Below are 26,097 nucleotides of genomic sequence, written 5' to 3'. Positions count from 1 at the left end.
GTATGAGATTATCTTTTAGAAAAAGCATTATCTGTTCTCAAGAAAGTTTGAGTAATTGCTGATAAGGTACCATTCATTTTTGGGATGGTAAAATTCCTTCCCCCTCCGCAGAGAATGCATAAAAACAGTGCCACAGCTTATAATAGCAGAGGTCATAATTAAGACATTTCAAAATGTTTTTTTGTTTGCCCTATAGCTAATTTGTTTTTAATTTAAAGCCAGATTAGAGTTTATGACTCCTCTAGGTTACTCTATGAAATGTCTGATTGATAGGCCAAAAAAGTGGGGTTTTTAAAGGTCTGTAAAGACAAAAGTTGTACCAAAGTATGCATAGATGATCTGAAGCAGAGGGAAGTTAGGAAAGGATGCCAGTACATCAGTTAAATAATAAGGTGGTTAACAGGACAGTTGATTCTCAGTTTATAGCTGTTATTTTGCTAGTATGTTTTGGTTGGTGTTTTGGGTTTTTTGCCCCCCCCAGGGGATGTGTATGTGTATACATAGGCATTATATTCTGATTCTGCCTGAGGAGGTGGTGCAGGTGCATGGTGTGGTGACATCATGGCTTGAATTATTGCTCTTCCTTTTTAAGTACCATCCATATAGTAAAAGAATAAAATATAGCTAGTTTCCTTAGTTACGCTTACTCTGAGGTTGCTTTTGCTACCATTGTCCAAAAATGATTTAAAGGAGAACAGTCTCTGTCACCAAAAACTAGTAATAGTGATCACGTATAGAAGCAGCTTGAGGCATTCAGGAAAGCCTTAACATATGACAATCTGATGAGTACAAGAAGATAATCCTTAGTCCCAAAGGGATGGGCCAGCATGTTCAATGGAGTGGCAAAATACTCTTAGCAAGAATGGATACAAGCCCACATAATCTACATGTCAGTGGTCAAATATACGTATGAATAAATGGAGTACTGTCCGTCCTGCAGTCAGCACTTAATGCCATGAGAAAAATCTTTGCAAAAGTATCTTTAGGTAATATTTAATTCTGTAATTACATTCTAAATTCTTCTGGCTTTAAAATACGTTAATCAGCGACTTTTTGGACTTCTGGAGGGCAGACTTTGGACTGTTTAGGAGCCTGGCTGACAGAGTCCCTTGGGAGCAGTGCTGAAGGGCAGAGGAGTCCAGGAAAGCTGGACATTCTTCAAGAAGGAAATCTTAAAGGTGCAGCAGCAGGCCATCCCTATGTGCCAAAAGATGGCTACTGCAGTAAAAGACAATAAAAAATGTTTCTATAAATACATTAACAACAAAAGGAGGGCTAAGGAGAATCTCCATCCTTTATTGGATGCAGCAGGAAACAGAGTGATAAAGGCTGAGGAAATGGCTGAGGTACTTAACGCCTTTTTTGCCTCAGTCTTTAAATAGACCAGTTGGTCTTGGGGTACCCAGCCCCCTGAGCTGGAAGACAGGTACAGGGAGCAGAACGAAGCCCCCATAATGCAAGGAGGAATGGTTAGCAACCTGTTACACCACTTAGGCACACACAAGTCCATGGGGCCCGATGGGATCCACCCAAGGGTACTGAGGGAGCTGGTAGAGGTGCTCACCAAGTCATTTTCAATCATTTATCAGCAGTCCTGGCTAACTGGGGAGGTCCCAGTTGACTGGAATGTGACTCCTGTCTACAGGAAGGGCTGGAGGGAGGATCTGAGGAACTACAGGCCTGTCAGTCTGACCCTGGTGCCAGGGAAGGTCATGGTGCAGATCACCTTGAGTGCCATCGTGCAACACATACAGGACAACCAGGCCCAGTCAGCATGGGTTTATGAAAGGCAGGTCCTGCTTGACTAACCTCATCTCCTTCTGTGACAAGGTGACCCACTTAGTGGATGAGGGAAGGGCTGTGGATGTTGTCTACCTGGACTTTAGCAAAGCCTTTGACACCGTGTCCCACAGCATTCTCCTGGAGAAACTGGCTGCTTATGGCTTGGACGGGTGTACTCTTCACTGGGTAAAAAACTAACTGGATGGCCAAGCCCAAAGAGTGGTGGTGAATGGAGTTAAATCCAGTTGGCAGCTAGTCACAAGTGGTGTTCCCTCGGGCTCAGTATGGGGCCAGTTCTGTTTCGTATCTTTATCAATGACCTGGACGAGGGGATTGAGAGCACCCTCAGTAAGTTTGCAGATGACACCAACTTGGGCAGGAGTGTTGATCAGCTTGAGGGAAGGCAGGCTCTACAGAGGGGTCTGGACAGGCTGGATCCATGGACCGAGGAGAGCTGTATGAGGTTCAACAAGGGTAAGTGTTGGGTCCTGCACTTGGGTCACAACAACCCCATGCAACGCTACAGGCTTGGGGAACAGTGGCTGGAAAGCTGCCTGGCCGAAAAGGACCTGGGGATGTTGGTCAACAGCTGGCTGAACATGAGCCAGCAGTGTGCCCAGGTGGCCAAGAAGGCCAACAGCATCCTGGCTTGTATCAGGAATAGTGTGGCCAGCAGGAGCAGGGAGGTGATTGTCCCCCTGTACTCGGCGCTGGTGAGGCTGCACCTGGAATACTGTGTCCAGTTTTGGGCCCCTCAATACAAGGACGTTGAGGTGCTGGAGTGTGTTCAGAGAAGGGCAACGAAGCTGGTGAAGGGTCTGGAGCACAGGTCTTGCGAGGAGTGGCTGAGGGAACTGGCACTGTTTAGCCTGGAGGAGGCTGAGGGGAGACCTTAACACTCTCTACAACTGCCTGAAAGGAGGTTGTAGTGAGGTGGGTGTTGGTCTCTTCTCCCAAGTAACAAGCGATAGGAGAAGAGGAAATGGGCTCAAGTTGCGCCAGGGGAGGTTTATATTGGATATTAAGAAAAATTTGTTCACGGAAAGGGTTGTCAAGCATTGGAACAGACTGCCCAGGGAAGTGGTTGAGTCCCCATCCTTGGAGGTATTTAAAAGATATGTAGACGTGGTGCTTAGGGACATGGTTTAGTTGTGGACTTGGAAGTTCTAGGTTAATGGTTGGACTTGAGCTTAAAGGTATTTTCCAACCTGAACAGTTCTATGATTTTTCATCTGTAGTTTCGTGGTCACCCAATTTCTGTCCAATATGCAAACTTAAGGCATCATATATGCAGGACAAAGTCACCCAACACTGTATTTCTCCCTTTCTGTAAGTTTTTCTGTAATTCGTAAAGTCGACTTTTTTTGTGAGGTAGGGGAGAAGGAATTTGAAGCTGCTGAGGATAAAAAAATTGTCTTTCTGTACCCTAGCTACTAATCTTTCAGTGGGAATTAATCTAAGCACTGCTTCCTTTTTTATTCAGAATTTCTTTTTCAAGCATAGTACAGAAATAGTTACTATTTGCATATATATGTATTATATGAAAACCTGATATAGTTGTGAAGGTAACCATCTGGTTTGGATTACATGACTTCACTGAATATGAAATGGTAAAGTGGTGATCATCATAATTCTGATAAATACAAATATTTATTGAAGTGCCCTACTTGCTGAAATAGATGGGAATTAGTTACCTAGATACTTTTTAAGTTTTGGTTATTAGTATTCTACTCCGTGTCAACAGTAGTTCAGTGTCAATAGTATGTACTTCTGGTGTAAAACTATTTTCTGGGTTTAAAACAGAACCCTATATTGTGACATTTTCACTTACATTTTCATCACACTAATTTTTGGCAAAATCTGGTTTTTCACCTGTCAAAACAAGTATGCATTGCATACTTTGCATCAGTGGACAAAGGCAGCATCAATATTAAAAATGCACTTCCTGGTTTATTTCCTTAACTGAAAGACTATTTGGTTATAACCTGTTTTCCCAGTTACAGTTTAAATTCTAGATTTACACATGTGTTCTTTCTACATTTAGCAGATACTAAAGCTGGAGATAAACGGTATGGTAGCAGCTTTCTGGCAGACAGTTGTATGCTATTCAAAAATGAACAGGCATAACCACCGTCTCCAAAGAGGATAAGGAATTACACTCAAAATGTGTAATTTCTTGTATGTTTGATGGAATCAGTAACTGAATCAACCAGTTAAAACACATAAAACTTGAACTACATATAGCATGCCAATTAATATAATAGATGTCAACCACATAAAATATCAACTAGTTTTATTATGAAGGCACTTTCATTTAAAAGCAAAGCAGCATTAAAAGCAGATACTGGGATAGGTCCTTATTTGTTAATGTTCATTTTGTATGTGTAAGGGAATCAAAAGTCATCTTAGTCAAGCCTGAGGAAAGTGAGAATGAGAAAAGAATACACCTCACCCTGCCTTCTACCATCCAAAGTGGGTAACAAAATGAAATGTAACAGGATTGTTGCTGTAATCAGTTTCTTGAGTACTACAGTTACTTTAGGATGTATAAAACCAATTGCGACAGGTATAGCAAGAGGACTTACTAAACCCAAGAGGTGTGTAGCTAAAGAATAAGGTAATATATTGGCAAAGTAACAACCAAACCTTGTGTTCATAACTGCTTGTCAGCTTAGCGTAGGGTTTGGACACTGTTCATCATGTAAGTTTAAGCAAATGTGACTGCAATATAACATCTATGCAAATGTAATACAGGATTCTATTTAAATATTTCATTTTCTAGCTACAGAAATTGTCCATTTTCAGCAGATTCTGATCCATTCTTTGAAACTGATAATTTGTTTCTCTACTATTAGTGCCAATTCTTGCTCCTGTTGGAATTTTAGAAATACAGCCTCAGTGAAGTTTTTGATTAACACACAAAAGCCTTTATGTAAAGGGAAATCTTTTTTTTCCCAATAATAAAAAAAAATACTCCTAGAACAGTTTTGTTATCTCACTTCCTTAGTAGCATCTAATTCCTCCTCTTCCTCCTCCTCCTCTTCCTCATCGTCATCTTCCTCCTCGTCGTCTTCATCTTTTCTTAGCATACTGCTGGAAATCTGCTAAAACAAAATTCCAACAGAAGTAAATCAAGTGAGTGTTCTCCTGAAAGAAAAGCAGTTCTCTGTTTGCCATTTCCAGTCTAAGTACTTGTAGGTTTTTTGTTTAGGGGGAGGGGGAAAGCTTTTTATTCCTTAACTGTTCAACTTCTAGTAAAAAACAATATATGGCACAGAATGTAAATACAGTAATGATTTTTAAAAGCTAAAAAAATCCCCATAGTCCTGAGAATTATTATAGGATAGGGAAAACTATGCATTGATCAAATTAATGTTAGAAAGCATCAGGATATAACTCAGTTTTTTTTCTGGGTTGGCTGTTGAGACAGCAGGCTGATGATGAATATTAAGGCATAATCTTATCTTGAAGACATCAAACCTCTTCAGTTAAATGAAAAACTCAACACTATGCTGCTCTAAGCTGTGTTTGAGAATAAATTAGACAAACTTTACTAGAAGAGTCTTGATTCATGTATGAACTTCTTTCCCTGCCCATCAGCGCTTGCCCTTCAGAATGATACTGTAGTCCTTTTCTGGTTCATCAAATGTTAAAAACAAGTGCCAGCTACCAAGCTTTCATCTCATCTGACAGATTCTGCCATCTATACTTTTTACTAATGAGGGCTCAATCTGATTCCTATTGAAGATATATTCTTCACAGAAGATGCAACATTTACAATTTAAAGTACAATATATGTATTTTTTTTTTCTTTCCCCATAAGAAAAGGAACATTAAACTCAAAGACAGTTATCCAAGTCATCTGGAATGCTTTTGGAAAATGATTTTAGCTTCAGCAGTTCTCTAAGGGCACCTGCAGCTCTAATTTTGGTTATATTTTCTGAGTTTTCTCACATACAGTGACATAATAAAACTTTTTATCAAACTATTGAAGACAAAACTTTTTTTTGTTTTTAAAACAACCTCCTATTTTATAAGTCCTTAAATACTGGTTATTAAATTGACTTCTGAGATTTCATAATTCATACAGCTATGTATGTAACAAAAGTTTTTTGTGTGTGCATAAAGCAACTGCAGTCATTGAACTAACAAAAGCATGTGCTCGTTTTGGCTGGGGTAGGGTTAATTTTCTTCACAGTAGCTAGTATGGGGCAGTGTTTTGGATTTGTGCTGAAAACAGCGTTGATAACACAGGGATGTTTTCATTATTGCTGAGCAGTGCTTACACAGAGTCAAGGCTGTTTCTGCTTCTCACCCCACCCCACTAGCGAGTAGGCTGGGGGTGCACAAGAAGGGACATCTTATCTTATAAGCCATCCTATGAAAAACAGCTTTCCTGGTGCATAGAAGTTTTCTCTCCTGATCATATTAATTGCATAGAAATGAAAAAATGCAAGTCGTCTTGTTGTACTGTCAGTGCAGCTTGGGACATTAATTTTTTCTAACAGGATTGCTCATTGCTCCCTTTCCTTGTGGTCTGGCAGGTAGGATGGAGAAACTAGCACCTCAATTGCTTCAGCTAGTCCGAGTGTGAGTTGAAAACAACTATGAAAGCCAAGGGGGGAAAGAGTTGAGGGACAAAAGCATTAAGATGGACACAAAAACATCAGCGGCCTTTGCAAATTCCTGCTTTTGTAATTTAGTATACAGTACTCCTTCCAGAATACTCAGTCTAGGAGTAAGTGACAGGACACACTTAGATTATCATGTTGCTTGACAAAGCAACATGACATCACATTAAGGCACCAGAACTTTAAAAGGAGGTAGCTCTTTGTGAAAAAAATGAATCAAGCTCAAGGAGTACTTTAGATTTTTAATATGGAAATAATACAGAAAGGTCATCCACAGAACCACAAATAAATTCAAGGATGGTATGTGCTAAATCCTCTGAAAGACAAGTATTGTGTTACCAGCACAGTTTATCCCATCTGGTATGCAGTGACTTCCTGCCCTCCACCTACAGGCTTGTGTTTGCCCCCCGCCTCCCATAGCCTTAGTCTGTGTGATTCTGTGAACTGCTTACCATATTATTTATACTGCCTTAATTTGAAAATTCCAAAGTACTGCATTATGGTCAGTAAATTATTATTATGTAGTATGAAACCAGACTTGTGAAAACTTTGGGAGTGAAAGACCCACAGAAAGGTAAAACAAGTCACCTGAAGGTTTTTCTGAATGCAGCATTTTTTTGCTAGCAAGATGTTTGGTGGGTTCCAGAGATTAGAGCCCTTGGTGTAATTCAAGGTACTGATCCTGATGCAACACACTATTTGCAGAATCAGAAAGGGCAGCGTAGGGGGTGCGTGGAACAGGATGCCTGACTCTTCTTTACTGCCCTACAGTGACTGCGTTCCACCCTGTTTTTCTGCCACATGATCCTCCCCTGCAGATACACTGCGTAGGCCAGTAAGATGACATTATTTTGAAATGTACTGCAGTTTCCCTCTAGGTCTAGATGACTTCCCATTCTTTTCAGATATTCCAGTGAGAGGTTATGAGAACATTAACATTTGAAGTTACAGCTATAACGGAGGTCTAGGAGAAGAGTAAGGTAAACTTAAGTTAGTCAAAACGGAGTTCCACTCCGTCTCTGAGAGAAATCACAGTATACATACATTCAGTTTTCTGTTGTGGGTGGGGTTTTTTTGTTTGGTTTTTTTAAGAGAGTCCAAAACATAGCTATCTGTGGCGCCTCAAAGTAATTACAAATGCTTCTATACCCTTGATACAGTTTTACAGCACTGCAGGAAATTCCCAAGGAAGATGGCAACAGATTTTTGACAGCTTCCTCTGGTCTTCCAAAAAAATGAATGGGTGAACATTTTCTGAAGTAGTTTGAATGTGAAATTTGCTTGTTCGATAGAGAGGACAGGCAATTTATTCAAAGTCAATGTTGGTCTTCATGCACTGAACCACTGGGTTCTTTTATCTTTTCAGATGGCTCAACTTATACTTTCAACAACAGAATAACTCAACTGTAAGAATTGATGCTTTCTGTGTTGAGAGCAGTAAAGGGGTAATGGTGTGTATGAAGTCAAGAAAACTTTTTAGTATTGCAATATCAATGCATGATTCTATCCAAAGAAGAAAAGTGGGATGCATACATTTTCAAATTTGGCCATCTTTGTCTTTAACTGAAACACTGGTAAGAATCATCTTAGTTACAGGATTAAAGCTGCAATAAAGATGAAATGACTTAGCCATTTTGCAACGTCTGCAAGTTTACCGCTGCAAACAAATGGCAAAGATTTTTGCAAGGTAGCTGGTTCAAAAGCAGTGTCACTGTCTCCATCTGTTTCACTTATTTTTATCATCTTCCTTTTCGTTACCTGCTCTGAATTTTCAGAGTATAAAAGGAAAGGTCTGTTGGTCATGGGTTTGCTCTGCTGCTAGGCAGTATCACTAGTCTGAGTTAGGATCTGGTAGAGAATCCACACTCTAGGGTCTGGATACTGAGACTAAGAATACGCAAGTGTTACTTAAAGAATGTCACTTCTGTTTCCAATAAGCTAGATCTTTTCTCTGCAAGATGCCACAGTTTGTTGATGAAAGAAATAGTATCGCTGGAAAAGGCGAAGTAAACAACACAGTTTTAAAAGCTGATTTTGTTTTTTCCTCAAATAAAAATGATATTTAGAAGCTGCATTATTAAAAGCTTGATACGATCTTTGTGCCCTTGGAAGTCTCTTGACCTTTGTAACTGTCCTGAACTGAGTAAAGAGAGTGGATCCATGTACAGGTACATTAGCTAAAGCTCTACTTAAGACATTCTTTTAATACAGTGATCTAGCATTTAAATTTTCTTTCTTACCTGTACTGTCCTCAATGAAGATTTTAAGGAGCCAGTTCTTTGCAGGGGGGACTTTGAATTTGCACGAACTATGTCTAAACGAGACTGATAGTCCGGTGGATAAAGTGAGCTCCGAAAAACCTGTTCAAATGAAGAAAGCTGTGATTTGGGTGCCATGATACAGCTCGCATGCTAACAATCACCAAGACTGAAGCTAACAAAAATGCAGCATTGGACAGTTAAACCTGCTCTAGAGATATGCATCAACTGATTGATCCCTTTTAGCTGAAACAAGATCCTTGCTCAACCTGAGACATATTAACACACTTATGTGGTCAAAGTAAACGTTCTTCACAGATCTGAGGGGATTTACAAGTAGAAAACTGCAGTGGTTTCCCACCAACATATGTAGCTGAGTTTCAGGCTAACCTAGAGGTATGAACCCCAGCAACTCCCTTCAGGCTCTCCATTTCCTGGGGAGATGAACTCTTAGCCCCTTCACAAGCAAATCCTTGCTGCCAGTCACAGCTGCATCAGAGAAATTTTATCTGAAATGTTCAGATGTGCAGCTCAAGAAAAATTTGGGGAAACCCTTAGAATACAGGGGAGACTGTAATAACCATAATATTTACAAGTTCTTTCCAATAGCCAAAAAGAGTAAATTATAAGACTAACAGCCTGATACTAAAAATAATAAAGCTATTTGTGCAAGACTTATTAATAAAGTCAAGGAAGATGGTAGAATTATGGTCAGTCAATATTTTTATGGGAAGTAAATATTATCCAGTTAACAGAAAATTTAAAACGAGATTAGAAATTTGGTTGTGAAAGATGAAATATTGACTTAAAGGATATTTTTGAATTGGTGCCACATGACATTTTAGTTGTGAAACTAGAATAGTACAAAACTGCCATGGCGTAGTTTAAATGAAGTAAAAATACCAAGTAGTCTCAAATGTGAGTCACTGAAGAACCATGACTTTGTATGTCTTGCGCTAACTGAATACTGCCATCCTTGGTCCTGAGCTATGTCATGGAAACAATAAAATTAGGACTGATATGATTTACAAAAGATGACAAAAAATGATCCAACTTTCTTGACAAGTGAACACATAGACACAACCTACATTTCAATGATAGTAAGTTCAAAGGCCCAACATCCAGAACTGCAAGAATGAATAAAGGACTGAAAAACATGTCTTTGGAAAAAGAGACTATAACTCAAAGAGAACAGAAAGGGTGACTTCAAAGGAAACTGTAACTGCCACAAGGCAAAAGAGGCAATTTGGTAACAAATGTCTCTTAATTCTAGAATAGACTAACAAAAAACACTGACTGAAAGATGAAAACAAGCAAACAAAACTCAGAATAGAAAGAAGAGAGAGACTGCTAATGAAGTAATTAGTCTTTAGAACATCTTAAGAGCAGTGTAAGATTTTCTCTTACTGTGCATCTTTACAGTGAGATTCACTGCAGAGGCGTTCTTTAAGAACTATGATTAGCTGAGCTTGGAGTGGCAGTTAATTTAGGAAAAGTCTCTTATCTGTATTTTGTGGGAAAGATTATATTGCCATGGCAGTTCGCTGTTTTTAAAATCTCTGAGTTTATAAACCTGCACGCTCTTGCTGGAGAAGTGCAAAAAAGGGCTCAGTACACATAAGAAGTTTGTTCTGGGAACATGAAACATATGTTGCATTTTCTGCCTGGGACAGGTAGAGCCCCAAAGTGTGAAAACTGGTTTTATGTAGTAAGTACATTGAAAAGCAAATCTTAATTGCTCTTACCTCTAAATCTTCGTTTTCATCAATATTTTGGATATTTTGGTAGGCAGCAGTATATATCTCTAAAGCTTTCCCATGGAATAACATTTCAATAGTTATAAATTCAGAAAATATGTTCTAAAAGCAAATTAAAACAAAGGTTTTCTTAATGCCGTAAAACACATTTCCACTTCAAATACAAGAAATTACTGAATTCTGTATTTGGTATTTATATGATTCAAATAACTGCATGATACCTAGTACTTTTAAGTAGTCAGACCTGAATTTTAGAAATTAAACATAAATGCTGGCTGGGTTGTCACTTATGCAGTTGTCATTTCATACTAAATTCTAAATAAACGCTTGAAAAGCAAAGAGGAGACTCATTAGGATAAATAAAATGTCATGCTGAAAACTCACTTGATATTCCCCGATATGTATGCACAAGATATAGTCAGTAGATTTTTGCTTTATTGATGGCAGTCTTTTGTAACAGGTTGGGGATAAATTATCTGTAAATTCTATACGTATCTATATTTTACAGATAATTATATATATAATATAATAAAATATTCTTTATATATTAAAAAACCTTAATGATGACATCTTCAGAACTCACACAATCTTTCATATTACTGTAACATCAAGTACTGCTTGGTTTGGTTGGGTTTTTCAACCATCTTTCTATTTAGTCTGGTTTTTTTCTCAATTAAAAAATCTCATTTCCGCAATTTTATAATCAAATTTGAGATCATACGATGCAACTGTTTCTCAGTCACTATAGTCTTTGGGACTTAAGCCACTTAATGTTTGACATTAAGAGAGAAATGAAAGTTTTGATTACTTGCAGTTAGTGAACACTGTGCTTTCTGCATCAGTAAAACTTTTAACTGCAGTAACTTATGCAAATTTCAGCATGGATAAATATACTATTTACTTATCACTATTTCTGTTAATTTTGCTGCTATTAATTCACATATATCATTCCACTAACAAAGGCAGCTACCAGTGAAGTAGAATACAGCAGCTGTTGGAAGGTGCAGACACTAAACTATCGGATACAGGAAAATTCTGAATTCAATAAACTGTAAGAATAATGAACTGATTTTTTTAATTGCAAAGTTCATTATATTTGGATTATGAAATATTCATGAATACCACAGGATTTATATTTATGTAGGCTTGAGGTAATACTAAATGTTGCTAATCTTGCCAAAGAGTAACTACAGTAATTTTATTAAGCAAGAAGAAATGTGATGTCATATACCGAAATGTGAGCACACATACTTTTATGTCCTTTATTTTTTGTTTCTCAAAATTATCAATGGTTTCCTCTAATTGCCGAGTTGTTCGAGTTGCATCCAGTGAAGCTCTCTGCAATTCACTTTCAGCCTGGTAAAGTTAACACAAAGGTGAGTTAGCCTGTATCTGATACAAAGATACTTGCTCTAATTGCCATGAAAACATTTAAGTCTGGATTTTCAAAATACCACACATCTGTGTTACTGTATTTGTAAATTTGTTTGTAGCTTAAAAAACAAATAAAGATGCTTTCTACACCATTGTGACTTTGATCTGAAACATGAAAAATGGCTAGCTGCAGCCAGTCAGGGAAGTCCCACTGCCCAAATCCATTTTCTGTAATAATCATCTGCTAATTCCACTGAGCCAGCCCTGACACTCCACTGATGACACAGTGACTGGGTTCAGGGAATTAACCCAGCACAAGGGTTTACCCTTCAGAAAAGTGTTTTTTTAAGCTGGTGTAAAGGAGAGGGCAGGAGTACACAGGCCAGAGTGGTGGATGCGCAGAAAAGATCACACTTCATTTTCAAGTGCAGATCAACCTGCTGGGTCTAGAATAAATCTTTTCTAGTGTCCTGTGCTGAACCTTGTCTTAACTAAGTTTTTATAAATTATTTAAATAGACAATAAAGCAGCAGCTGAAACTAATGCACTTCTCCCATAAGTATCTCATTCAGCAGACTAGAGTTAATATAAATTTTAGATCCAAAAGCATTTCAGATATTTCATATTTTTAGTATTTTTATATTATTAAAATATTTTATAAAAAACATCTTCAACAGGGCACTGGGAAGGGGACACATCAACCAATCCCTAATGCATAAATATGCAGTTTTTCTTATTTTGTTACTACAAAAAAGCATTTTAGATATGTATTTTAATTAGATATAACTATGAACTGTATAAAAATGCACACTACCATTTAAATAAAGATACTGAAGCTATTCTGGTTAAGTAAAGTCTGAGAACTGTGTACTATTACAAAATAATGATGTAAAGATGTAAGAGCTTGCACTTGAAGACTGCAGAATTTGAGTCTAAACTTATTTTATTTTCCATACATTATTGGTCAAACATCATAGACTAGTCAAGACAGTATTTACTTACAGGTTGTCAGTGAGTATCATCAGGAATCTATCCTGTCCTGGGATTTGGAAATAGTATATGGATCAAGTAATTGTATCCTATGATCAAGACACAGGATTCTCCCATTTCTACAACACCACAACTTGAGGAACTTTTTTTCTAAAAATGGAAATAGAAACCACAGGCCTAGTTCCCGTGATCTAGTTTTTAGTGTTATATGTATATGGAAACCTAGGGCATAAGGCATGTTCTGTCACTTTTTGTTCTTTGATTAAAATCTAGTAACCTTATATTACAGGATTATAAATTTGAAACAATCTCCTTACAAAAATGGCTTAAAGTCATAGACACAATTCTGCCATTAACTGGGCAAACAAACTAGTTAATGATCTTTAGTAGTACATAAGGTCACATGTTCGTCTCCCTTTCTTGATTTTGCCCAAAACACAGGAGGGAAACGAGCAAGAAAAGACATTTTTGTGTATTCTCAATTACTACACTCAGTCACTCTCTGTAAAGGAAGGCAGCTGTTATGCATAAGCAGCCATTACACATACAAATACAGTATGTTATTTCTATGATAAATCAAATATATCTTCTCAATCCATCTTAAATAGACGGGCCAGATTTTGTGCGCAGATGTGTTGGGAAAGGAATTTGTTTGTTGTAGAGTGAGATGTCTAAACTTGCAGAACCTGCATAGTTTGCACAATGGCAGTTATTTTCTCTTCTGAAACACTCACCTGTGACTGCAAATATTAGTAAAGGAAAAAGTGGCAAAATAACAATCAATATTCATGAAAGTATCTGTTTGCACTTCTACTTTTAATACATTGTGAAGTATTTACCTCAGATATTTCAAAACTTCTGTATACTTTGAGGGTGCTATTATTATGTTGGCTGAAGCTTCCTGCTGTAAGACATTACTTGCAGTTTGTTATAGCTTTGCTAGAATTCAAGTATCCAGGCCAAAATATTTCAGGACAGCTGTTTGTCTTGGACTGAGGGTTTGGTTATTTATTTATTTATTTAAAAAAAAAAAAAAAAAAAAATCAGACAACCTAGGTAGACCATTTCAGAAAAAAAAAATCTATTTTGATTTAAAAAAAATGCATTTTTGTATTTAAAAAAAAATCTGGTAAGATTTTGGTTTCAAAGCTGTACTACTCCCACATTTTATAAGATGGACTTGAAATCTGGGAGTGAGTAGAGATCCTTTGCTATCTCTGGCTAAAGTTGTTAGCTGCTGAAACATTACAGTTGCTCAAGAATAAGAGAACAACCATTGCTGGAGCCTCACAGCTATGCTAAGAAACATGATGAAGCCTCTCTCAGACCTAAAAGCTGACCTGCATACATCCTCAAAAGCAAATGAACATATTCCTGCTCCAAATACTTTTTATGCATTTTGTGTTGATCACTTTAAAATGCAAATATGTAGCATTTGGTGCCTCTGGCCATATGCAAAACCAGACTGTACTGAGATTTAATAACTCTTCAGGCAAAGTCTTAAGTACAGAAAACACAGGTGTTACAAGAAGCTAAGCCACAGAAGGATATTTGGGAGTAGCTTAGCAAAGAGACAAGAAGAAACAAGCTAGGTGCCAGTCATATACCCATGAAATCAACTGGGAATTAGTGCAAGAGGGAGAAAAATGGGACCAGTCCCCCTCTGGGGAGAACAGCTTACTGTCATCATTTACTCTCTTAATTCTAATGGAAGAGAACTCTGCATCGCAGCTCAAGTTCTAACCCTACGGCTGACATCCGTGTGTCCTTATTACATGAGGAACTCTTTTAATTAGTCATGACTTGTTCTAACTGATTCGATTAATATTAAATGGGAATTCTTTGACAGAGACAAACCCAAAAGTAATTCTCCTGGGTGGCATTTGACCATCACAGTCATTTTTGTTCCTTCTGCAGTCCCATGCCCCAGTCACTAGAAAGATCCTGATTTTTGAAATAAAGTTGATGAAATCCTACAAAGAATAGGACTGCTTCACTCGAGTCCAATGCTGGAGTGTAAGAAAAAATAAACAGCACATCATCATGAACTTAAATACTGTATCATAATACATAGGCATAAAGGGACTGAAGTAGGATTGCCTTGATTCCCTTTATTTTGGCATTTCTAGATTCTGATTGCTTCAGAATTTGAAACTTCAGTGAGATTGTAATGGAAATTCTGTGGAGGCTTAATTTTTCCCTCTGTGATACAGAATAGTATACTGGGGAGGGTCACTGGTCTTTTGAAAGGAAGAGTAGTCTGGTTGAGTATTCTACTAACAGAATAACAACTTTTCCTTTCATACTTCAGCTCACAGCTGGAGGAAACTCATGCCCCATCTAGGTACAAGGAAACACAACAACTATCAAAATGACAGGGAGAAAAACAATAAACCAAAAAATCCACAGAAGTAAAAAGGGAGTTCTCTGATTACACTTATTTTCAAAAACATCCAAATTCCTAGATGCAATCTATGCCTACCTCTCTTGCATAAACATATCAAATACTTTATAGTTGCTTTTCAATCAAAAAGGGAGTGAGTAACAAAGCAGCTATTACAAGCTGTAACTCATCATAAAGATTATGAAAAGATTCAGCATCAACATAGGAAACAGTCCCTCTAAAGAGTGTTCTTCTCTTATTACTTTCTAAACACAATAGTTTAATTCCCGAGAAATTTTAAAAATATTTCTTATAGCCACTAGAAATACAGGATACAATAATGTGTCGATCTGATGGATTCCGCTGACGTGTCTTTTCCAGTTGAGATAATTGCTTGGCTTCTCGGTTCTTTGCTGTTAAAGTTGCTTTAAGATCATCCTGGAAATAAAATGTTTTAGACATGTATGAAATACATCTAGGATAATACAAAATGCATTTTTCTTCTAATGCATTGCTTAGAAAGCATGAGCAAAACTTCTGCTTTAAGCAAAACCAGATTTTACTGATCTTATCGTGTTAAATGGTCCCCTGAAAGAGAAGTCAATGGGGACCAAAAGAGTTCAGCACCTTGCACAACTCTCTGTAGCACACACTATAATTTAAAATGTGGGGAAAAAAAGAAAAAGATATTTACAGCTTTTCATGAAAAGTACAGTAGATGGTCAAAAGCTGAGATCCCCAAAGCAGTAAGAAGACAGGCCCATTCCAGGCTTAGCCATGGAATAAAGGTGGCATTTAGAAATAAAGAGCGGCATCAAATAAATTGGTAAGAAAAAAACAAAACAGGCAGCAGTCAGTACCAATCAGAAGTTATGAAGAACTCGAAACTGCTACACAGAGTTTGAGGTGCCATAGAAAATCCATGGCTGAAAGGGTTACACTGCATATTTATATATGCAGCTAGTAAGGTGTTTAAATACATTTGGAGCAAAATACATCCTAGTAATGATGTAGCTGGAGAAGATGAAACTTACTGATATAGAAAAGGCAGAAACCATTGATAAATATTTTTGCTCCTCATTTCCAAAGGAGAAGTAGGATGTACTTCTAGGAAGATCTGTGACAATTTAAGAATGTTTACATACCACTCTCAAATTCTTGTTCATGCTATAAAACTGTGTTTTACAAATAGTTTGGCATACATGGAATCTAAAATTGTCAGTCAGATATTTATCACTCCGTTGACCCTGGTATGGGAAATGACATTAATTTGGATGGCTCTAATTTAAAGGAACAGTACCTTAGAACAAGCAGAAATACAGCCCAAAGGAACCAGTCTAACAAAATCTGAGGCAGGAGTTGGGCATGTATTTCAAACCATCGCTTCCTCTAAAAACACCAGTTCCCATTTATCTACCACTCCAGAACAGAGTGGATTAAAGCTATTAAAAACTCTAATCTTGGGAAGTTGTCTGTGCTCCTTCCCTGGATTTCAGAATTTTAACATGGTTTAGGCCTCCTTCACCCAGAAAGACATGCAACCAAGAATGTGTCTCTTACAAAAAGTTCTGTGATCCTGTGACCAGATCACTAGTCAATGACAAGCACAAGCAAGCCAAGTTTCAGAGTGCTGTGTTTCTTCAATAATGAGTCTGTACATGAGGTCAGGATCAAAACACGCAGTTTCTTCCTTGTTTCTATCCTTACTGTCTGTTTGTATGTCCTTGTGTACATGACTGTCATTTTGCTTCATCTTTAGGGACACAGAGCTGGTTTGTGATAATAAAAACAACTGCATCTTTAGCCCATCAAAACTAATTTTGCTGCTGTTCTTTCAAAATGGAATTTACACCACCTTTAAAGCCATCTGAAAGACTGCTGGAAAGGGCTTTCTCCTTCATGAAAACCATGCAGCTGCAAGAAAAGCAATAATAGAAAAACAGTTTTATTGCTTTACATTTTAAATTAAAGGTAGAGAAAAAGAAGAGAAAAACATTTATTTTTGCCATAGAACAAAGAAGTTTTGTATCTAATGGTCACAGCTGCATGTTTAGTGTTACTTAATGACTGAGCACTGTTAACAGCACTGACTTTCTAGACCCATTTAAAACAGTCAATCAGATTTAACGCTGTGGCTGAAGGGGTTCTGACTTTCATGCAAAGCATACTTGAGTTACCATTATAAAATTCAGTATTTTCTTTCTAGACTTTGGAAATACCTACGGGGACTGCACTGTTCCCTTCTCTATCTCTGTTCTCAGTAGCAACAACAGCCATCAAAGATACTTCTCTGCTAGCCAAAGCCTGACAAAGGTTTGGTGCTACTGTGGCTATAGTGGTGGAGCTATATACACGTTTTGGATGTACAAAGATAGGCCACAGTTACATACACATTTTGTCTAGTATGTTGAAAAACTGAAAAGGGTGCAGAAGAAAAAATTTTAAAAAATTCAAAAGCTGGGGAAAATGCCATTATGGTGAAAGAATTCTGAAAAGAATGAAAAATGGGTTCTAGTAGCATCTAAATACCTTCATCCAGAAAAACATAGAGCATTGCAGAGCTCTTTAAACTCAGTGGAACATATAACAAGAACCAAAGATTAGGTGAAGTCTTTCATTTAAAACAAAACACCACAAACATCAACTAACCACCAATGACCACAAACAGTCCTACATTCCTCCCCAGTGTCTTCAGACCAAGATTTGAAATGTTTTTGGAAAACATGCTCTAATTACACCCAAGGAGAGATAGAATGGAATGTAATAGCCAGTGAGATAAAGGACAGGTACAGAGAATATAGAATTATTCATAGTCCCTCTGGCTTTAAACTATGAATTCAAGTCACACATAAGAACTCTGGTCAGCCATCTAATTTCAAACCATACAGAAGTACAGCTACAGTCCATCACCAGACAATGAACTGGCAGCTCCTCATCACTGTACTGTTACCTGCTTTAGTCACTGAAGTTATTAAAGCAAACCAATCCTTTCTTCTGCAGGTGGATCACCTTGGTTTTATGATGTCCTGTTTTATATGAAGAAAGGGAACCAGGAATAGAGTTGCCAAAAAGCAGAAAAGTGAAGATTGGTATATAGAGCAATGAAACAGAAAGAATTCCTAAAATCCTGTATTTAAGCTGCATTACAGGACAAGAATATTATAGTAGCTTCCACTGAAGCTGCCAAATCCTGCCCCAGAGAGCTACTTGGCACAGTAAACTGGCACAAGTGAATGAAACAATTTTACTGCATTAGCAGTTAAAGGATGACACTATTCTGATTGACCTGGGCCTCTTTAAAGCATTTAGTATCACAGGACATTGATGTCTTACCCCACAGAAATAGCAACAGTTCTTTTTAGATACAGCACAAAAATAGTTTGTGTACACCCTGGAACAGATCCAATAAGTAGCAGCAAGAACATGTCCTTTTAGAAAAGTGCTATAATGACATATTCTGCCTGGTTTTACTTAATCAGTTAATACAGTTACAGGTAAGGCAGTCCTACAACTAGCACCCTGGGCTAGCTTTACATGAGTGACAAAACTTTCTTTTTCACTAAAAATGTCCCACTGTTTAGAGATGATAACTGAAGACCAGAGAGTTGAAGTTTTAACCAAGGTTTATAGTAGTGGGCAGGGGGGAAAAATAAAATCATTTAACAGCCTACATCTTTAGTGAAGTCTCTCCTAGTTGAAAGGTACGTTAACAAAACAGTTAATCCCATCTACAGTTTAAGAATGCTCTTGTACTCCTTACAGTAGCCAAGATAAACATTACGTAATGCTTTCTGGCATTCTGAAGGACAAAGACAACAGGAAATGCGATTCACTGTTGCAAGGGATGACCTGGCTTCTTCAGTTGCTTTTGTCCTCAGCATTTACTGGCTATCAGTGGCAATGCACCTCAAGACAGCATCTTCAATGCTTTGGAAGCCCCAAGCACTGCGTTACTGCTGTGTGTCTCCTCAGCAACACTATTGCCATAAACACATGAAACTTGTCCTCCACCCTCAACATTTATATCCTATAGAATACTCAGTCAAGTTCTAGGTCTCACAAACTGAGTTTCAGAGTGACTATTAAGATATCAAATTCTAGGATACAGGCTCTATAGTCTACAGCTCTGCTAAGGACTACCACATGTAGTACCGCTCAAGTGCAGGATGCATTTCCTTCATAATTGTTTCTCTAACAACCAAGTGAGAGAGCTATGCAGTAAGTTTCAAACACTGTACTCGGTTCCTCACTGTGTTGAAAAGATACGAGAATAAGAACATATGAAAAATGCTAGTTTGAGATGCAATACCACAATGTACTCAGATTAACCATGATGAACACACTGTAAAATTTTTGTATGTAAAATACCATCAAATAATGATCATTTTACCTTTTGATATAGATTATGATACAGATATATACATTAATTACACATTTGAGTTTACAGGATGAAGGTATCCTCTATGTAATATACAAGTATTACGAAGAACTACTTTCATACTGTAAGCTAGTACCTGCTTATTAAAATTTACTTGCTCAAGCTTATCCCTCCTGGAGGAAAGAAATTTACAGATACTTTGCGGGAATATTTCAAACACCTATATACACTGTTTCCAGCATACAGTGAATGAAGAGACCTCGGGTTTTTTGTGTATCTTCAGGTCATCCTGATGACTTTGCCAGACAGAGAGGGATTCAGGCTAAAACCTATTCAACAGTTTCAAAAAGTGTCTTCTACATTATGAACTTCAATGTAGAATGCCCTTCTAAGTTAGAAAAGCTGTTAAAGGCAGCATATATGTGACTAAGAGCCAAAAGCATTACATGTAATTCACCTTTTGGAACTCTGAATAATAATAATAGAGAATGACGTTATCAAGGAAAAAGGCCTGAATTTGCACTATCCAGCAAGTTTCACACTGTCCACAATACCTTTTTCTAGCATTTGCTTGTGCTCCAAGAGTCTGAATATCCTTGTCTTCACATCAAAGCTTTTTCTCTAACATATATATAGCTTCAATTCAGATGTATTACTATATAATTTAGTCAGACTGATTACTGCAATGTGAAAAATTAGAACCATTCCCCCCTGTAAAGTAGAAGTTTTCAACTGAGCAGCCAGAACACCAAAACGTACCTTGTGAGAAAAGAGAAGAGACGTTTAACCTACCCTTTTAAGTTTCACTATGGTCCCGTAACTTTTCAGAGGTTCAACAACCTTGGCTTCAAGCCTGTCAACCTACAAAAGAAAACACAAGGTCACTAAAATCATCCACATCTATGGTGTGCAGAAACAGGAAACAATTCATTTACTAGTAACTTATCTTATTAGGAATTTAGTCCATATATGCTGAAAATATAGTGGGATGGAGGTTTTAAAAATATGGCAAAAACCAGAGTCAATTAAATTAACCAGTAAATCATTTGTATTTTGAGGAGCTCAAGCTGATTTCTAGCGGAATTCCTTTTTCTTCATTGGAAATACATCAGGATAAATAAAACACGGAGATTCTAACTGAGTACTAAATATATCAAACACTGCATCTTGGAGATCTGTAGCTTTCTATCTAAAGTTTAAGATCAATGTATTTGCTCTACACTCGCTGATAGATCATCATAGAATCACAGACTGGTTTGGGTTGGAAGGGACCTTAAAGATCACCCTGTCCAACCCCCCTGCCATGGGTAGGGACACCTTCCACTAGACCAGGTTGCTCAAAGCCCCATCCAACCTGACCATGAAAACTTCCAGGGATGGGGCATCCACAGCTTCTCTGGGCAACCTGTTCCAGTGCCTCACCACCCTCACAGTAAAGAACTTCTTCCTTATATCCAACCTAAACCTACCCTCTTTCAGTTTAAAGCCATTACTCCTTCTTCTATCACTACATGCCCTTGTAAAACGTCCCTCTCCAGCTTTCCTGTAGGCCCCCTTCAGGGGGCCCTCCAGTACCTACTGGAAGGCCGCAATAAGGTCTCCTCGCAGCCTTCTCTTCTCCAGGCTGAACAACCCCAACTCTCTCAGCCTGTCTTCATAGGAGAGGTGCTCCAGCCCTCTGACCATCTTTGTGGCTCTCCTCTGGACTCACACCAACAGGTCCATTATGGACTAAGCCATCTTTGCTATCAAACGTACGGTACGAAATGCAACACTTCTGTTCTTAAAAATAACAGAAACAGCATTGTAGGTACTGAAAATATTAAAAATACCAAAAACAGGTTGGGTAAAATGCCTGAATGCTCTCACAGATGACTGCATCTTAATTTTGTTTCAGTTCTAGTTAGAAAAGCAGCTACGTATGGTCAGACAGGCAATAGGGTAAGACATGTCTGCTTGTCAAAACTGACAATACTGCCCAAGTGGCCCCAGCATAAGCTGCCGATGACTTTGGACCAATAATTCATCTGGCCCATTGCTTTTATGTCCAAATTAGGACAAGGTGCATACCTCTACTAGGAAGAGACAGACATTACACTCCCCTCTAAACTGGCAGTCACCAGTCAGCCAAAACCTATGCCAGCTGAGCAAACATTTCTCCTTTACTATGCTCCACCAGTGCACTGTCAATCAATTTCACTTAAAACTACCAATAAAATAGAATGGAATAGGGCAGTAAGGCTCTAAATGAAGCACATGATATAGACATACCAAATAAACTGCCTGTCTTCCTTACTTACCCTTCCACATGTTGTGGAAGTACCTCACACCTCAGCATTTATATATCTAGCACTGCAGCTGAAGACCGGAAATCGATAACCCTTATAAGCTAATTTTCTCTTGCCCACGTTGTCAATATATATGAAAACTGTTAATTAACCTTATGCCCAAAAGAAATAAAGCTGAGATTACCTATTTGGTTTTCATGAGCAAAGGAGAACTTGATTTAAAGGCTAAAAGCTTCTCTTTTCCTTTGCTGCTGCTGCTTTTTCTCCTTCAAAGGGCAGTGGTGGTTTGGGGACAGGCATGGTAGGAGGATGTAGGCCAAATGTCAGTTTTTAAAAACACACTTAAAAATCGAAAGAAGCAAACTGCAAGTTGTTACATAGGTACCTCAAAATTACAGATTCATAGTTTAAAGGTGAAAATGGACAGAGAGATCATGGAGTCTGACTTCACATACACCTTTTGGCCATAATATAAATTTACCCTATTAACAGAGGGATAAATTGCTATTACATCACTTGAAGCATAAAGACCTACGTGTGTCTCAGCTGGAGCCAGACGCATAAGAAAAAATTGAATTTTTGGAAAAAAATTATGGAAATTTATGGAAAAAATTAAAAATTGCACTATCTGCACCCTCGGATTTCTTATTACTTCTTAAAAATCTGGCCCCAAATACATTGTTAAAGATCCATGCATATTTCTTGCTTTTCAAACCATCTATTTAGTAGACCAAATATCTCATAGATTAACTTATTTTAAAAGGTTTTCTTTTTCTACTTCGCTAATATAGAAAAACAACTTGCAATGTTTTTTTTAAAAAAAAAGTCCTATCTGAAAACATCAAGAATGTCAACTGCTTTAGTCTCTTTTTTAAATTACGTTTCTTCGCTTTTTAAAACTATAAATGGGAATCCTCTATGCCCTACTGAAAGAATAGATATGTACTCCGAAAACTAGTTTCAGTACATGTGAGTGAATTTATTTTTTCTTAAATCTCAGCATTTGGAATGCTAGATCATAAGTTACAGCTTGACTGGCCCTGCCCATAGATGTGCAAGTGGCATAAACACCTTTCTTTACACTCTCACTTATCTAGCAGAAATGTGACTATATTGTCACACATGGTCCAAATCAAGTTTGTACTTTTAGTATTGTACGACAGACTTACAAAAATCTACAGTGGTCCCCAAAGGCACCTCAGAGGGGCTGTCAGTGCCCAGTGAAGGATTCCAGTTAGTATTCTCTTCCATACTGCTTCTGATAACAGACTCACCAAAAGGAAAAAGACTGATTTTACTTCAGCTGCTGCTAGACAACTCAAGTCACAACACTAAAAGAACATTTTCTTAACCGTAAATCATAACCCAAAGTCTAAGACCAATAAAAGAGCTGCTCTGTCTCAAATTCTGTGAGTGCTTATATGGATAGTTTCACTGACTTCAACAGGACTAATTACAGGCAGTTTTCACTAAAGTTATTAGCGGAGTAAATGATGAATGCTTTGGCAGCCTATGCTGCTTTGCCACTAATATATTTAAGTGTTTTCTCCTATATTTCTCTCATGATTGCAGAGCATATCTTTTCCCTTTTAATCACAGATAAGTAACTGAAAAGTTCAGATGGCAAACACAACATGTACAGCTTTAATTTTGTACCTCTGCCTGGCGATAATCCTGAAGTCTGGAAAATTCATCTGCAAAGTTTTTCAGTCCAACTTTTAAGTTTGGTGTCTCCGTGGCTGCATATGCATATATTTCATTTACTAGAAGATCTGCTTTGTCTCGTAGTCTGGCAGTTTTACGTACATATCCAGCAAATATTTGGCACAATTCACCAAAATGTTTTTCCACATTTGAAACAGCATCTTGTATTTGTCTAGTCTGATTGTCCCTGGAGACCAAAGAAAAATAAGTGAAAAACTAAGAACGGGACAAACGTTTACAACACATACAGAAGAAGAACTACATAATTATACTATTAATAATTTATACATGATTTGGACATCTCATTCCAGTGCAAACCAGAAATCTATTCTTAAAAAGATAATGTAACAGTCTGATGTAATGTGTGCTTATTTATGAATGAATAACAAACAAGCAAAAAAAAAGCAGGATTTATACTTAAAGATCCAATAGAGGAAAACCCAAATCACAAAAATCAGCTCGGAAGTTTTCCTCCTGTGGCTAAGCAAAAGCTCACTATTACTGTTGGTATTAATTACTAACACAGTGGTAACACCTGCAGGTATCAAACAAGACTGGGTCATACAGCTTCCTGGAAGAGTCTGCAATCCAAACAGACAAGTCAATGGTTGGAGAAATTAGGCAGCAGAAGGCAAATCTGTAAGGGTATTAAATGTTCTTTAAATTGTGAACAGGTACCCAAGTGCTCCTGGTCAGCACTACAGAGGATAAAGATCCCCGAGAATTAGAGAAAAAAAGTGAATGGACACAAGCACAGAGATGAAAACTCTGAAAACACAAGAAAGGACATTCACCACACCAATGAATTATTTTCTTTTCAATTATATTAATTTAATGCATTTTTTTATTTGAACCAAATGCCTGTATGTTTCATTAATGATCTAGGTAAGTCCTTCTGAATTTTTAATTCATATATTTCACTTCATTTGATGGTCTTACTTTAGTTATGCTTCAGTGATACTGTTAAACCAAATCAGCGTCAGTGAGTTCATGAGAGCTGTTGTTGGTCTGACTGAATCAACTACAGGACAATCTAGCTAACAGTTACTGCCAGATACTGGGTCCTAAGAAGTCTCCATGGTCTACATGAGGTGATTCATGTGAAGTGCTGGAATTCTCAGCAAAAGAATTCACTCATACCACTGTCTCGGTGAGGGACAGAAATGAAAACTTCCTTCATACCCTTAAGCTATCCCAACTCCAAACAGTGACCAATATTTAAATATTGACTTAATATCACAACACATGAAAATTGGAAAAATTGGAAGAAATTTAATAATTTAAGAATAAACAACAGTGCAGTCAATTTAAATGAAGAACACTTCTTCAGGAAAAATATTTCAGGCCAAAGTTCTGGTATGGGCAAAAATCCAGTTGTGTTGCTTCATGGCAAGCAGTCTAGAAGACTGTTCAAAACAGATTTTGTTCAAAGAAAAAAAAAATTGCAAGTAAGTTGTTCAGTCCTCCAGGACACGCTTGAGCATAGAGCCATCTGAATAGGAAAGGTTTCACCCAGTGAGTGGGCAAGTAAGAGTCTCATAGTATTAATTCTGAAAAACAACCTTATTAATACTAAATCTGATAATATCTTCAGTAAAAGGTACGTCTTTCCTACTTTACTGGAAGGTCATCACATCAGAAAGTGTTCCTCTCCCACGGGGAAGCCTTAAGCACGTTTCCTCACCCACTTTACAATTTTGATCTCACAGTACTCCCATGCAAATAATACTTAATTTTGGGACACAAAACACTACATTTCCTTAGATGGGGATGTGAAAAGTTGGGGTTTTTGACCGCTTAGAGGCAGCCACAAAATTATGAGCGAGAGGACCGACCGAAACGGCAAGTCTTTCATCATCTCTGCACAGCACACTAAGCCTAGAAAAGTTTTACGGCTTTTACCTGAGGAGAAGAGAGGCGGATGCCGCACCCCTAGGGAGGTCAGCTGCCGTAAGGGGGACTGGGCCCGCATCGCCCCCAGACCCCCACGCCACTCCCCGGGTACCCTGGCTGAAGCAGGGCCTCCTCCCCTGCCCGGCAAGGCCAGGCAACGCCGCCACCCCCCGCCACGCAGGCCCCCAGGAGGAGCCCTCCGGGGGACGGGCAGAGACCCGCAACAGGCGCGGAGGCGGCGGCAGCCCGGGGCCTCCCCCGCCCCTCACCGCCCCGTTACCTGGCGTCCAGCCCGCGGCCCAGCAGCATCATGATGGCGGCGGCGGCGGCGGCCCGGCGGGAAGGAGGGCGGCGCTCCGCGTGCGCCGGGTTGCCATGGACACCACTCGCCGCCCGCGCTGCCGGGGCCCGGCCCCGGCCCAGCCCCGGCCCCGGTTTCTCCTCCCCCGGGGGCGGCGGGGAGGGCGGGTGGCTCTGTGAGGGGATTCCGTCCCAGCGCTGCTGGCGGCCCTCGGAACGGGCGGGCCGGCGGGGACCGGCTGCCGCCCGCGGAACACCCCCGTCCCTCCCGGCGGCCGGAGGGCGGTTAGGCCCCGAGCCCGCCGGAGGGCAGGGGCTGAGGCCTCCCGTTTCCGAGCTGGCTGTCCCCAGAAGTGCAG

General features: G+C 38.7%; 1 protein-coding gene across 1 annotated transcript; it reads right to left on the bottom strand.

The window, feature by feature from the left end:
- Positions 1-4,772: 4,772 nt before the first annotated feature.
- On the bottom strand, positions 4,773-25,750 carry CIBAR1 (CBY1 interacting BAR domain containing 1). The gene is made up of 9 exons (XM_075705965.1): positions 25,719-25,750; positions 23,498-23,732; positions 20,346-20,414; positions 15,512-15,613; positions 13,527-13,532; positions 11,680-11,784; positions 10,417-10,530; positions 8,654-8,773; positions 4,773-4,886 (listed from the first exon to the last, which is right to left on the bottom strand). The coding sequence occupies exons 1-9, from the start codon at positions 25,748-25,750 to the stop codon at positions 4,773-4,775; spliced, it is 897 nt and encodes a 298-aa protein (XP_075562080.1).
- Between the last annotated feature and the right edge of the window lie 347 nt (positions 25,751-26,097).

The sequence above is a fragment of the Pelecanus crispus genome, chromosome 2, assembly GCF_030463565.1.
Source record: "Pelecanus crispus isolate bPelCri1 chromosome 2, bPelCri1.pri, whole genome shotgun sequence".
Lineage (NCBI taxonomy): Eukaryota > Metazoa > Chordata > Aves > Pelecaniformes > Pelecanidae > Pelecanus > Pelecanus crispus.
This window is presented reverse-complemented; position numbering and strand designations above follow the sequence as displayed.

What these genes read in the sequence shown, in the direction of transcription:
- CIBAR1 (XM_075705965.1), bottom strand. Translation starts at nt 25,750, where the DNA reads ATGATGCTGCTGGGCCGCGGGCTGGACGCCAG. An exon ending in CCATAGTGAAACTTAAAAGG is followed by an intron (nt 15,614 to 20,345) that starts GTAGGTTAAACG and finishes TTTTATTTCCAG; the next exon opens with GATGATCTTAAAGCAACTTT. An exon ending in AAAAAATAAAGGACATAAAA is followed by an intron (nt 10,531 to 11,679) that starts GTATGTGTGCTC and finishes ATTTGCTTTTAG; the next exon opens with AACATATTTTCTGAATTTAT.